Source organism: Molothrus ater, chromosome 20, assembly GCF_012460135.2.
Source record: "Molothrus ater isolate BHLD 08-10-18 breed brown headed cowbird chromosome 20, BPBGC_Mater_1.1, whole genome shotgun sequence".
In the NCBI taxonomy this organism is placed as follows: domain Eukaryota; kingdom Metazoa; phylum Chordata; class Aves; order Passeriformes; family Icteridae; genus Molothrus; species Molothrus ater.
In genome coordinates, this window is record NC_050497.2 from 6720828 (window position 1) to 6734584 (window position 13757).

The 13757-nt window shown below is 46.6% G+C and overlaps 1 protein-coding gene across 6 annotated transcripts in view; it reads left to right on the plus strand.

Annotated features, from left to right (window-relative positions):
* The first annotated feature begins 322 nt into the window (after positions 1 to 322).
* The window catches only part of FUBP3 (far upstream element binding protein 3), a 39263-nt gene continuing 25828 nt past the window's right edge, over positions 323 to 13757 (plus strand). For 3 of the 6 annotated variants that reach the window (XM_036393899.2, XM_036393906.2, XM_036393900.2), the window contains exons 1-3: positions 323 to 457; positions 7519 to 7624; positions 13704 to 13754. In XM_036393899.2, coding sequence (XP_036249792.1) covers positions 365 to 457; positions 7519 to 7624; positions 13704 to 13754 — 250 coding nt within the window. In that variant the 5' untranslated portion in view covers positions 323 to 364. The remainder of the gene's footprint in view (positions 458 to 7518; positions 7625 to 13703; positions 13755 to 13757) is intronic. The other 3 variants (XM_036393901.2, XM_036393902.2, XM_036393903.2) reach the window with 2 other exon arrangements.

The window sequence follows — 13757 nt, forward strand, 5'->3', positions numbered from 1 at the left end:
CATCCCTGTCCCCTCGGTGTCGCCCCCCGTGTCTAACCCTGTCCCCGCCCTGTCCCATCCCTGTCCCATCCCTGTCCCAGTCCTGTCCCCTCGGTGTTCCATCCTTGTCCCAGCCCTGTCCCCCCCGTGTCCCCTCAGTGTCCCCAGGTCCATCCCGGGGGCGGTCCCGGGGGTCCCTGGGGGCGTGGCCTGTCATGACCCCGCCCCTCTCCCCCATCCCCACCCCACGGCGCGCGAGCGGCCCCGCCCCTCACCGCGAGCCCCCTCCCGGCCCCGCCCCTCTGGGGCACTTCCGGCGGAAGCGGGGGGCTCCTTCCCTTTCCGGGCGCGGGCCCCGGGCGGAGCGGCGGGACGGGCGCGGGCCATGGCGGAGCTGGCGCAGGGGCAGAGCCAGAGCGCGGCGCCCGTGGGGATCAAGCCCGAGGGGTTCGTGGACGCTCTGCACCGGGCCCGGCAGGTGAGGCGCCGGCCGGCGGGCCGGGGGCGGGCGGGAGGAGGCGCGGGGCGCCGCTAGGCCGCGGAGCGGAGGCGGGGCACGGCCGCGGCCCCGCTGCCCCTGTGCCGGGAGAGCGGAGCGCTGAGGGGGCGGTGGGGCTCTGACAGCCCGGCCGTGCTTGGTGCCAGGGCGGCAGCGCTGCTGTGCGGGAGGGGGCGGCCCGCAGGCTCTGGCCGGGCTGAGCCGGTGCCGGTTCGGGTCTCACACCGGCCAGAGAGCGGCAGCGGGGTGGGGAAGGGGCTGGGGTGGGTGTCTGTGAGGAGCGGCTGAGGGAGCTGGGGGCACCCAGCCTGGAGAAGAGGAGGCTCGGGGGGACTTTGTCACAGTGTCACTCCCTGAAAGGAGACTGTCTCCAGCTGGGGTTGGACTCATCTCCCAGACAACCAGCGACAAGACAAGAGCACTCAGTCTCAAGCCATGCCAGGGGAGGTTTGGGTTGGACATTGCATGGAGTTCCTTCACAGAAGGGTAATTAGACATCAGAATGGGCTGCCCAGGGAGGTGGTGCAGTCCTCATCCCTGGAGGTGTTTAAGGGAACCCTGGATCAGTGGCACTCAGTGACATCCTCTGATGGACAAGGTGGTGATCAGCCTCAGGTTGGGCTCCATGGATCTTTTCCAAGCTAATGGATTCTGTGAATACAGACCTGGGCAGAGCAGGAGCTTGGCATTCCCTGCAGGGAGAGAGGAGGGGGCACTGAGGTGCTAAAATGGGAAATTTCAGTGAAAGTGCCCAGCCCTGCAGGAATCAACACCCTTGCCTTCAGTACAGGGTATTCCAGGTGTTGGTGTGCTCCTTGGTTTGTGGAAAGGGGCTGCAGAACCAGAAGCTGCTTCTCATAGCATGGGTGCTGTGGCTGTTCTTCACATCTCCTGTTGCAGCTCTGTCTCGGGGGTTTTATCATCTCTGAGCAGGTTGCACTTGTGCTTAGTGGCTGCACATGAAGGAGCTGTGACACAGCTGAGTGCCAGAAGCAGCTGCTCCAAGACCCTGACTTTGTTCTCTCCAGGTGGGAGAAATCCCCTCCTGTTGCCCAGACTTTGTCATTTCACTGACAAACTTCTGAGCGAGCTAAGCTGGACCCGAAGACCTCTCATGTGCTCTCTGTGGGTGCTGTCCCCTCACTCCCAGCTCACCTGGGAATCAGTGGCAGCCAGTGCCTGTTCTGTGCAGCCTGCAGTGACCTGCACAGAGGCACCTGGTGCTGTAGATCCACACCCTGCCCCTCCCAGGACACAGGAGCTGCTCTGGGGCCATTGATTTCCCTCTCAGCACAGGCTGGTGGGGTGTGAGCTGCTGCAGGGTGAGCCAGGCCTTGCTTCTTTCAGCCCCTGGGGAAGTGCCCTGTCCTTGGAATGTGGTGTCTGAGCAGCCAGACAGGGTTTTGTGCTTGATGCAGTTAAATTGAGAGGTGCTGCAGCTGCTTTTGTCTTGACCTGATTCTATCTTACTCATTGCAAAAAACGTCTTATTTAAATATCTGATAATGCTGCCACCTGTTAGCAGTTGAATAACTCATTTATGTAAAATAAAATAATTATTTGCTGTTGAAGTGCAGGTGGTTGAAATTATTTTGTGAGTGTTTCAAGTCCAGAAGAGACCATGAAGTTGGTCAGGGGTCTGGAGCACCTGCCCTGTGGAGCCAGACTGAGAGAGCTGGGGCTGTTCATCCTGGAGAAGAGAAGGTGCAATGGGGACACCACAGCATCCTCCAGGATCTGAAGGGGCTACAGGGAAGCTGCAGAGGGACTGGACTCTTCCATCAGGAGCTGTAGTGACAGGACAAGGGGCTCAGACTGAAAGAGGGGACATTTAGTAAAATATTAGGAAAAGTTCTTCCCTGTGAGGGTGGTGAGGCCCTGGCACAGGGTGCCCAGAGCAGCTGTGGCTGCCCCATCCCTGCAAGTGTCCAAGGCCAGGCTGGACAAGGCTTGGAACTACCTGGGCTTAGTGGAAGGTGACCCTGAGGTGGAACTGGGTGAGCTTTGAGGTCCCTCCCACCCCAAACCCTTCTGTGTGTACCACTGGTGATCAGTCCCAGGATAAAGGGTGATGCCTCAGAGCATCCTGGCTCAAACAGCACAAACTGCAAATGGATCTGAGCTGGAGCTGCCTCACTGCTCTCATCATGTTTGTAGGGGGAGTCTGTGAGACCCCAGCCCCTGCATGAGGGAGATGGAATAGTAAATAATTCTGTGGTCACTTACTTGATTTTGTTATTCTTAAGTTCATTATACTTGCTGCAATTATTCTGCACGTGCTGGGTTTCCATGAGCCCAAAACTGGAAGATTCCAGCAGCAGCCTTCTGGCTGTCTCAGCCTGGCAACAAGTGTGTTGGGAAATGTGGGCTCTGCACGTGTTTGTGGGAGAGCAGTGTCCTACATTTTTGTGCAGTGAGTTGTTTGCTGCCTGTTGAAAACGATTTTTTTTTCTCTTAGGGTTTGTGGGATGAAAGGAGCTGTTGGAGGGCTGAAATGTTTCCTTCCCCTGTGAAAATACTTGATTTAATTGAGTTTTGTAGAGGCTGGGTAAGAGAGCAGGTGGTCTTCTCTTGCACAGAACCAGATTGTCACTAGTGACTCGTTGCCAAATGTCACTGAAAATGCTCTTCAATGCTCAGGTGATGGGTGTTTGCCTCAGCACCCAAGCAATATGTGATGGAACTTCCTGGCTGAGAATCAGGGGAAAATGGAAAGCAGCTGCACCTAATATTTCTCTGGAGGTGATGGCAGAGCTTTCACCAAGGGTTTGGTGCTGTGTTTGCCTGAGCTGTTCTGATCTGCTACAGCTTTTGGCCTTTTTGGAGTATTCCTTTTGCTCTAAGAGAATGAGGGAGCAGAGGAAAGAAGTTGAGGTTCTTACTTTGTGTTGGTCATCCCTGGCTTGATGTTTGAATCTTTCAAGGTTTTGTGTCACATGTAAGACCAGGAATGAAATTTCCTAAATTCAGTTCTCCTGAGAGCCACAACATTACAGTCAGGCTGTGGAATACAGAGCTTGATTCTGAATATCTAAACAAGGACATAACTTCAGGACAAGGAAGACTTCCCTGAGTCAAGGAAAGTGCATTCCTCAGAGCCACTGGGATGTGAGATGATTATGGGAATATAAAATAGAAACCTGGAATATATTTGAAAGAAATTACCTTGCATTGCTTTCAGCATTTGTGCTGGACTTGCCTGGATTTTTGTGGACTCTGAAATATTTGGGATTTATGAATAATTACTTTTTCAATTCAGTGCTGGGACTTTGAATTGCTCTGTCCTGCATCTTCTGCACCATGTCTCAAGTGGATTGGTGGCTCTTAGGTGGGGACAGGTCTGTGCAGCTGCTCCCAGGCAGGCTGGCTTTTCTGTGGCATTTTGGGGTGGGGAAAGAGAGAGAGAGGGTGTTTGCTCCCCTTTTGAATAGTGGGATCAGAAAATAAGCAGAGCTGCTTGTACTTTGGACTAAAATGAATTTCTCTCAGCCTGTCCTTAAGTTTTGTTCTTATTGACCACACAGTGTCTTGCTGGGGGTTCTGGGAATGTTCTGGAGAGGAGAGGCTGAGGCTTGGTGGGCCTGTGATGTGCCATCCTGGCTGCCTCAAAAATGGGGAATATCCTGAGACTGACTGGGAGTCAACAGGCTATGTTTGAAATCCCTCTTTGTATCAGGCTCTAACTTTCATTTCTGTGGTGATGGAGGGGTCTTGGACAAACTTTTCTTTACCCCCTTGCAGAGTCCTTCCTCAGGTCATCCTCAAATAGATTCAGGCTTTGCCAATTGCTCTGGTATTTAGGAAAACCACCTGTGACAAGAAGCTTAAATGGTTGTGGGTGGTTTGATTGCTTTCTGCAGAGCTCTGGAGAAATGTCTGTCACCCCAGCTCAAGTGTTCTGCTGAGTGAATGGGAGGAGCAGCACAAGGACCAGAACAGTCTGAAGGGTCAGATGACAGTGCCTTATTGGTTTTTTTATCCTGCTAATACCTAGAATTGGTGATTTTATCTGTTGCTGTTCTTTGCAGGGCACCATGGAGAGGTTTTTCCTAGAAGCTGGGCCTGTTCTCTTGAAAGCTGAATTCTGCAGATATTGGTGTTTGAGTGTGCCTAGCAAAGAAGCTCCATGTTTAGAAGTGGTTTTGTATTACTCTGTATTTTGTATTGTCATTTTTCTGACTGTTAAATGTATAGGAGAACAGAAGTGCAAGGTGTAGGAAAACTTGTATCTCTCACACAACTTCATGGATCAATTTGTTTTTCTTGGCTTTATCAGTGCAATTTGCAGCTGGGGCTTGTGTTTTCCTTTAAAGTCCTTGTTGGGAAAATTATTTTGGGGAATTTAGGTGCAGAAACAGTGATGCTTTTTCCCCAGTGTATTTCAGAGCTTGATGAAATGGATGCATTGGGTTTAAGGGGAAGAAAAAAGGAGGAAAAAAACCTAAGGCTGACATGGAGCAGGACAAAAGCAGTGGCTAACAGCAGTACATTACTCAAGGTCACTGAGGCAGATAAGGGCTGGGTCTGCTTGCTTTTGCCATGTCCTAATTTTTGTGCTTACTTCCCTGCTGCACTTGTCATAAAATCTGAGCTTCCCATTTTAAGTTGAACATGAGATGTTAAAATGTATTTTAGCTGCTACATGCACTTTAAAAGCTCAGCTTTTCATTTTGCAGGGTGCATTTTCCTGCTGTGGTGAGGTGGCACCGTTGTCTGCCTCTAATCCAGTGGCAGCTGGGAGGCTTTGGAGATAAGGGTACAAGTTTAAATAAAGGGAGAGGGGGGGGAAGGAAAATACCCTAAAAGCTGATAATGTAAAAATTGCTTTAACACTCTTGCTTTGCCCTTTACTTGGAGGATTCTGTGCTAGGGTGATCATTGTGTGCTCAGTGTGAGCAGGGGTTCACAAAGCTCCCCTGAGGTGGGAGGACACAGCCTTGGTGCCAGCAGGCTGGTCCTGAACACCTTTGTACTTCAGGCTGCCTTCCTTCCCTAAGCCAGCTTCTGCTGTCCACAGACTGGCTTTTTCTTTTCCTGGAGTGTGTGCTGAGTGATTTCACCTCTAAAGGATCATCCATAACTTGTAAGTCATGGTAAATAACCACTGACAGAAAGAGAGTTCTTGATTAGGATGTTGAAATTAAATGTCCCAAAATATGTCAGGGTGTGTTATACCTAACACTGTTCTTTTGGGTCTGTGTTGTAAGTTACTGTATGAAAGCTGTTAATAGATTGCTGTAAAATGTATTTTAAAATTTACATTTCAGCATTGAATAGTCAGAAAACATTTCTGCTCTTTGTATTTCATTGAAATTCTCTCATCCTAAACATGAGGGGAAAGGGCAAAGGGCTGAATCCATGGGTGCAGTACAACATTTATCAGAAGAGTAAAGCATCACCTGGCCCTCCCTCCCTCCTGGAAAGCACAAGGTGTGTTAATGCTTTCAGAGCCAGCTGTCTGGGGACTTACTGGATATGATGGTGTACAAAATGCTTGTCATGAAAGCTGCACTACAGGATTGCAGCTGGTACCAGTGGAAGATTTTATTCTCTAGCTCTGACATTTCTGACACAGCAAAGTTTCTGACTTTGCAAAAGGAGACAAGACAGAATGGACTATAAAGAGAAAATGGTCCAAACTTGGGGCCCTTTTCATGGAAGGCATTGAACAGAATGTTTCCTCTTCTCTTTCTAAAAGCAGTACCCTCAATTTTTCAAGATTATTTCAAATAGCTTTTTTCCAGTACCCTGTGGTTCTGCATCTTGGGCAATTGTTTGTTCCACTGCAGCAGAAGATAGTGTCAACAACCAGAGCTGCTGTAGATGTCTTTCTGTTGCAGTGAAATGCAAATTTTAGAAATCTTTAGATATGCTGGTCATTAAAAACATCTCTATGTAAAATGCTCTGTCATCTGCTCCTGTTCCTTATTCCCTGCTGAAATCCAGTTATAATGGAGTGTGATCAGTCTCTTGGTAAAGATTTGATTAAATTTTTTTATTTTGGCTGGAAAAGGCAGCAAGTGCTGTAGCATATATTGTACATGATATTTGTTCTGTAACTGCTTTGTTCTGTGCTTGCTTATTACAGCCAAATACTTTCTGTGGGCAAAGGGAGCTGTGACAGTGCAGTTTGTCTGTCCTGGGAGGGTGTAATGGGATGCAGCACCCAGGGAATGCACCTGGCTGGTTCTGGGGTGGGTTTCACCAGTTAGCTCAGAGAGCAGCTGGAAGGAAGAGCTTGTGTTGTCAGCTGTCCCCCAAATGTCACTGGAGATGAGCTTTGCTTTTCACTTGCATTCAGTGATGTTTAGGTGTGTGTCTCAGTTTATTTGCTTACCTTAGTCCCCTTGCTGTGATACCTGCCTGTCTCCTCTTTCCTGTGAATAAACTCCTTGTATCCTGGCTCAGCAGGGAATGGCAGTTTCCCCTCTGCAAGGCTTGGAAGCAGAGGCACAGGCAGCATTAGCTGCTGTGTTTGTGCTGTACTGACCACTGCAGGAAATGGAAACTAGTTCTGGACTGATAGTTTGCCCACTGGCTTATTCCTCACACAGTAAACAAGAGTGATCCAGTGCCTTTGACAGGGAGTTCCCAAACCTGTCCTTGTGCTGTGTGTTTGCACTCTCTGCCTCTGCTCCCCCACAGATGTGTGAGTGTGCATTTCTGTGTGCCTGGACCTGCATGGATGCAGGAGGAAGCACATGTCCTCCCACCCAGCTTCTCCAGGACAGAGCTGGGGGGTTAGCTTGAACCCTCCTCTTAGCAAGATTTCTCTTGTCAGCTATCCATGGAGCAAATAATCCTGAATGTAATGTTCCAGGGCTACTTATGATCAGGAAGAGGAACTGGGTGAATATGATCTTAATTAAGCAAATATTAAAAGCAAGCAGAAAATTGTTTGCTTTACAACTGAAGCACCTTGTTACAAATCCAGCTATATAGTGACTACCTGAGAGAAGGTTGGCCTGGGGTCAAAGCTTTATTGGGAGAAACAGTGTTTAGTTGTGGTGGCTGATAATGCTTTTATCTCCTTTTTATAGATTGCTGCTAAAATTGGAGATATTCCTCACTTGAATAATTCTACAACACTTGTGGACCCGTCAGTCTACGGTTATGGAGTGCAGAAAAGGCCCCTGGATGATGGAGGTAAGCTGGCTATGATTACTCAGTCTTGTGGATGCAGCTCCTGAAATTCATCTATGGAGGCAGTTGTTTGTTTTAAGGATGGAAAATGCAGCTTCTGTGTGTAGAAGTTTTAAACAAGATGCCCTGTGCTGTTTACCCTTCCCTAGATTGCACAGTGTTCTTAGGCACTGGTATTAATGTGAAGCAATTCTTTGTTAGTTCATCACCTTTGGGAATCAGCAAACAAACTGTGTCATTTCAGTCTTGGTCTGTGGTAGTTGAGGGAGGGAGGAGGATTTTTTCATTGGGCCTGTTCTGGAACCCACATAGAGAGCACCAGGTGTACACAGTACATGTTCTTCCCTGGTGGCCCTTCTTTTCTGAGAGCAGGTCATGTGTAAGGACAGCATTACACATGTTCCTTTCCACCTGTGACAATAATCACAGCCCAGGAGCTGAGTTGCTGTCAAGTTCTGGTTGCTTTTTACTTGACTTTTAAGGAGAAAAGGTATTTATGTAAGGTGATGCAAGTTGGAAGGAAACCTCCTGTATTAGCTTAGCTTTCTCTATTAGTATTTGAGAATTCTGAAATCTCTGAAGAATTTAAAATTGGCCATAGCCAAAGGATAGTTTATTGCATGGAGCATAACTGGTAACTGTTGTAAGTCAATATTGTATGAATTGTTACAATTTTAAAATAAGCCACTAGTTTCTTACCTTTATTAGAAAAGGAGTTCTACAAAAAATGTTAGATAAGAGTTTTTTAGGTTTTATTAATCTAATGATATGTATGGTTACAAGTATTTAAATTGTTTTATCTGCTGCTGTACAGATGCAAAGAGCTCGCCTTTTCTTGTGAAGAAATAAAAAGCATGGCTATGTGTTCCTTTTTGCTATTTCCTCTGGTGTTTTTCCTGACACTCAGAGCCCTGCAGGGTGATTGTCTCCCCCATGAACATGTTCAGGAGTACTGAGGAGATAAGCCAAGCTGCTGCCTAGCACTTCATTTTGAAAAGAATTTTTTTCTGTCTGATACAAAGGCTGAAAATAGCTGCATGTCTGCTCCTCAGTCTGAAAAAACAACCTGCTGCATGGGGGGAAGATTCTTTCATGTGGAGCCTCTGGCTTGCTAACATTTACTGTTTTCTGAACACATGCCACCACCCACTTCTGTTCCCTGCTCTTGGCTCCATTTGAGCAACAGGCTGCTGCTGCTCCTTTGGTTTGGGGTTTCAGGAGAGAATGGATTTATCTGGGTGAGCCCCCATATTTTGTATCTTTGTTGAGAAGCCAGGGGTCTGGCATTGCTGGTGTGTGCTGGTTCTGCAGGGGAAGGTGCTGGGAACTGTTGGGGAATGCTGAACAGCTCTGAGCTTAGGGATGTGGCTGTGTGTGAAAAGGAGTAAAAATAGCCCTCTGGGAACCTGTCATTCACAACATTTACCCTGCCTGTGTTTTTCATTGATTCATCAGACTAGAGATCTGACCTCCTGACAAAATGAGTTTTAGGAGCTCGTAACACGTGAGCTGGTTGTAGTGTTTCAGTGACAGGTTGGACTTTGTACTTAAACTTGTACTGGGAGCCCTAGAACGTGGTGAGCCTTGTTTGTGTTGACACAGAGCCTGTCAATACAGTAGCAGTCTGGGCTAGAAAAGTGCATTGCTGCTGGTTTCTTGTGCTCTGTACATAACTCCATGGAGTGGATGTTGTTCCTGGGAGAGCCTCCCAGGGTGGCTATTCCTGACTCCTGCATCAGCAGTTGTTCTGCTCACCCTGTCCTCGGCACTGGACCTTGTTTGTAATTGTTTTTAAATGCTGTGTTTGCCCTTGGGTTGTTCATACACATCTGTATATAGCTTTGTCCAACTCCCTTCCCAAAAATCTGGTCTGTGAGAAGATGAGAAATGACAGAAGTCATATTTTAAAGGGCTGGAATTTGACAAAGAAGCAGGAATTGTCAGGGTTGTAGCACTTCTTTCAGCTTGGGTCATGTTGGGTTTTATTTCTAGTGGTGTTAGTAAGTCCTGTACTGAGATGCAGCTGTGTGATGAGTTCCCCCCTACATGTGGGATCCTCCTGTGCTGTTCTTTACCTGCAGCCTGGCAAAGCAACTCCTGAAGCTTTGTGTGCTCCTTGCTCTGTATCTCTTTGTGATGTGATCCATATCTTAGTCTTGGGCTACCTGCTCTTGCTGCTGTGTAATTAAATGTCTGTAATGCAGATTTAGCTTTAAACATCTGGAAGATGGAAGTTGCTTTTAATAGGACACTTAAATTAGGAAAGCATTTCCTATTTGGATGATTTTTTAGTTCTCTGTTAGCTGCAAACAAGGGGTGTTGGAATTTCATGCCCCTACTTGTCTCCATTTTCTGCTTGTCTGTGAAGCACAGTTTGGAGATGTTGTTGTCAGGAAGTGATTATGTTGTTACACATGCTCCAGAAATGTTATAGTGCATTTTATAGTGGATTTGGATGCATTCTACTGCTCTGGATGGGTTGGGAACAAATCTGGTGGGAAATTTCCCTGTATACTACATGCTCACAGCTGGGTGCAGGTCTCACTGCTTCCTTATCCCCATGCAGCTCTTGGGAAATTATCTGTGCTCCTAATACTGCTGGAAAATTGTCTGCAGAGGAAGTGTTTAAGGTGACAGGAGAACTGTCTGTCTTTCAGGACAATCTAATTCTTCCCATCTGTTTTTGTAAACAGCTGCTGCTGTGGCTGCCTGATGCCAGCTGAGGAAGTGGTCTTGAGACAGGTGTCAGTGTGTTCATCAAAACAAATTCAGCTGCTTTTCAAGCATTTCCAGGAAAAACAGATTTATTATGTCAGAAACCAGGATGTGTGAGTGCTTTTTGCACTTCCCTTAACATAACCCTCATCTGAACTGAGGAGCAGAAGGACCAGCCCTGGTAACCTGGCTCATTGCTGTTAGATGGACCTTGAGACTGATTGTTTCTCTTTTCCCTGGCTTCTTTTGTTCCCCCTTTCTGGAAACAACTTGAAAGTAAGTCTGCCAACAGCTGTAGTGCAGGGAAGAGATCAGGTTTATTTGTACTGCTCCTGGGAAGTCACAGCTGGCATTTCTGTGGCCACTTGCAGGGGTTAATGTTTCTCAGTGAAGGGGAGCACTGGGGACAGGTGAGTCTGAGCTGCAGACAGACCTGGTGGCATCTTGCCTGTGGCTGCTGCTAGGACAGACCCCAGCCCACCTGTTAAGGGCCAACTGCTGCCCCTGGCCTCTATTCTAATTAAAGGGTCCCTCTAATTATCAGCACAGATTAATAAGTTTGTTTAATGCTAAATAACCTTTCAAGAAGCAGCCTCCTTTTGTTCAAAGGAAGCAGGGGTCTAGGCTGCTGCAAAGAGACTGATGGACAGAGCATTAGCCTTTGTTTGGGCTGCTTTAAAGGAGTGTCCTGTGAGATCCAGAGGATTAAGCAGCAGCATTACAGCTGAAGGCTGGAGCACCCTTTGAGTCTGGGAAAACAAAGGTGAGAGACCTTGGAGAAGAAGCCTCACAGCCCCCTCTCTCCACTCCTCTCTCCTCCCAAAGCTGCTGTGGTACATCCAGATCTGGAGATGACCTGTTCTGGTGCAATAAAATTTGATTGTAGTAGAACCAAGGGCTCAAACATGACATCCTGATCCTGCTGTACAGAGTACTTTATTCTTTCCCTCCAATGTGTTTTCAATGAAAATAGTGTTGGGCAGAAGGGAATTCTATCCCTTACTGCTGATGGAAGTCAGTACTGATGCTCTGACACATCTGCAGCAGCAGTAGAACCAGGGCAAAAATCCAGATCTTTTGGCAAAAGATTTTGTTTAATACACAAAATGCCACTGTTCCTAAATTGTAACTTTACAGATGGCCACTTTTTTAGATGAGGTGGTTTAAGGGAGGGGGAAGAAACCTCCAAAGATTTGCAGTGAAGTCACACACAAAAATTATTAGGGTTTGACTATTTAATTCAAGAAAAACCTATCAATATTTAATGATGGAGAATTAGGATAGCAATCTTTGTAGCTTTCTAAAATTTAGGATGATCCCATTTTGGCTCTAAAATATGAAAAGCAAAGCAGCCCTGTTCCACTGCTCTCAAGGAGATGTGTTGCTCTGATTTTATTCTAGCCATGAAGATATTCCTGAAGAGATTGTATATTCCCATCATGCACATTAATTTAGTGGGAGGCACTGCTCTGTTTTATGGGGTGGAAGAAAAATCCACATTTGTTTTGAGTGTCTGTTAGGTAGAATTCAGTTAAGGTGAAGCGTAAAGCAGATTGAAGAGTTATCAACCAGCAGGTGCCATTAATAGGAAATTGTGCTGATTTTATTCAGTATTTTTCCTTATTTGCAATAAAATGACTGCAGTTACAGTTAAATTGTACTGAATAGATGTAAAAGGGGGAAATATGTATGTGGCTTGTCAGAGTTCAGCCCCCTCCTCGGTGTGAAGGGAGACAGTGGAATGGTGCATCAGCTTTCAGTATTGTGGCTGCCCCAGCCCTGCCTCTCTGTTAGTCCCTGTTTTTCAGAGAAAAATGGGCATGTTGGAGAAGGAATGGACCTTTAGGTTGTTGGAACTGGGAGCCACATCATTTTTTCTCCCTCAAAACAGAGAGAAATCATAAATGACTTGAAGTAAATAATTTCCATTTCTCTCCATTTGCCTTCAATCTCAGTTTTTTGAGAAGTTATCTGTGAACTGTGGAAGGAATGGTCTCTCACATAATTTACTGTGGCATAATTTTTCCATACTGATTTGTCCAACAAACATGCATTAAGGCTGATACCTCCCTGTGGGGGTGAATGGCTTGCTCTGTTTGCATTCTGCAACTCAGAATGGGTTGGAGAGACACTGCTACCTGCATCTAAAGCATTAATTTCCTTACTGATTTCACTTCCTGTGCTGGTACAGGTTTCCCATCAGAAGTTGGCTTTTTCAAGTGTAGGATTGTGTTACAAAATGAAGGCTCTTCCCTTCCTTGCATGAACTTGGGGAGTTGATTATAGGATGTGTATCTGTCTCATAATTTGTGGGCAGTGGCTGCAGCGGAACAGATTGCTAAGAGAGCAGTTCTGGTGAATTGAAATGAGAAGTGGAGATTTAAATACAGCCTTTGCAGAGTTAAAACCACTCTTTCTGGCATCTTGATAATGAGTGGCCTTGGCTGTGGCAGCCCCACACTACACCAGTACCACCAGACCTGCTGCGTGGAGTTGAAATATTCTGAGTTTGGTTGTATTTGCTCAGCTTTGTGGTAGAAGCTTATCAGCCAGAGCAAATATTCCCCATTACATCACCCACCTTTTTCAACTGCAATATTCACAATTATCAAATTAGAGCTTTTCATATTCAGGGTGAAAATATGCAAAGACAAACTAAATGAGTCAATTAACACAGCAGTTGTCTTATGACTGAGCTGGAGAGAGTAATAAAACAGAAACATTGTCAATATTTTGGTCCTGAACTATCATGAAGGTATTGACACACAACAGAAATACACTATTGACTCTCTTTGTCTGTTTTCTTTGAGTAAAGTGTTTGGCCACAAACTTGATGCATTTTTCTGCCAGATTTAGAGAGTGTGGGATGCATCCACTTTCTATCCCTGCCAGCTGATTGCCAGTTTATTTCAGGTCAAAGAATGTGCAGCTTGCTGCAAGGTAGTTTGAAACAGCATCTTTATTCTCACAGCTCACATGTTGGCCAGTTTCATTTGTTTTGTTCTGTGCCCTCCAGGCATGCAATATAATCTTTCAACTGGTTGTTAGCACCAAATGGTCTGGGTTTTAGCTGGTTTGCTGCAGGCAAAGTCCAGTAGGAAGCCCAGCAGGGCTCGTGTTCCTACTTTGCATGAGTTGGTCTAATGATATTTTCCCCATTAACATTTGGAAGAAAGATCTAATCTGTTGGGGCTGGGGGGAGAAGTCTGTCTCAGGGTTGTCAGTAGGGAGATAATTGCTAATCAGAGATGGACCACCAGCTAGCATGGCAGAAATTCCTGGAATGTGTTCAAGAACATGTGTTTTGTCAGGTTGAAACAGTGTTTGGGTGCCACGAGGTTACTTAACAGCCCTATTCCTTTAACAGGTCTCCGTGTAAGTGGGCTCCATGGAGCACAGATCAGAGACACTGAGAGAAGTA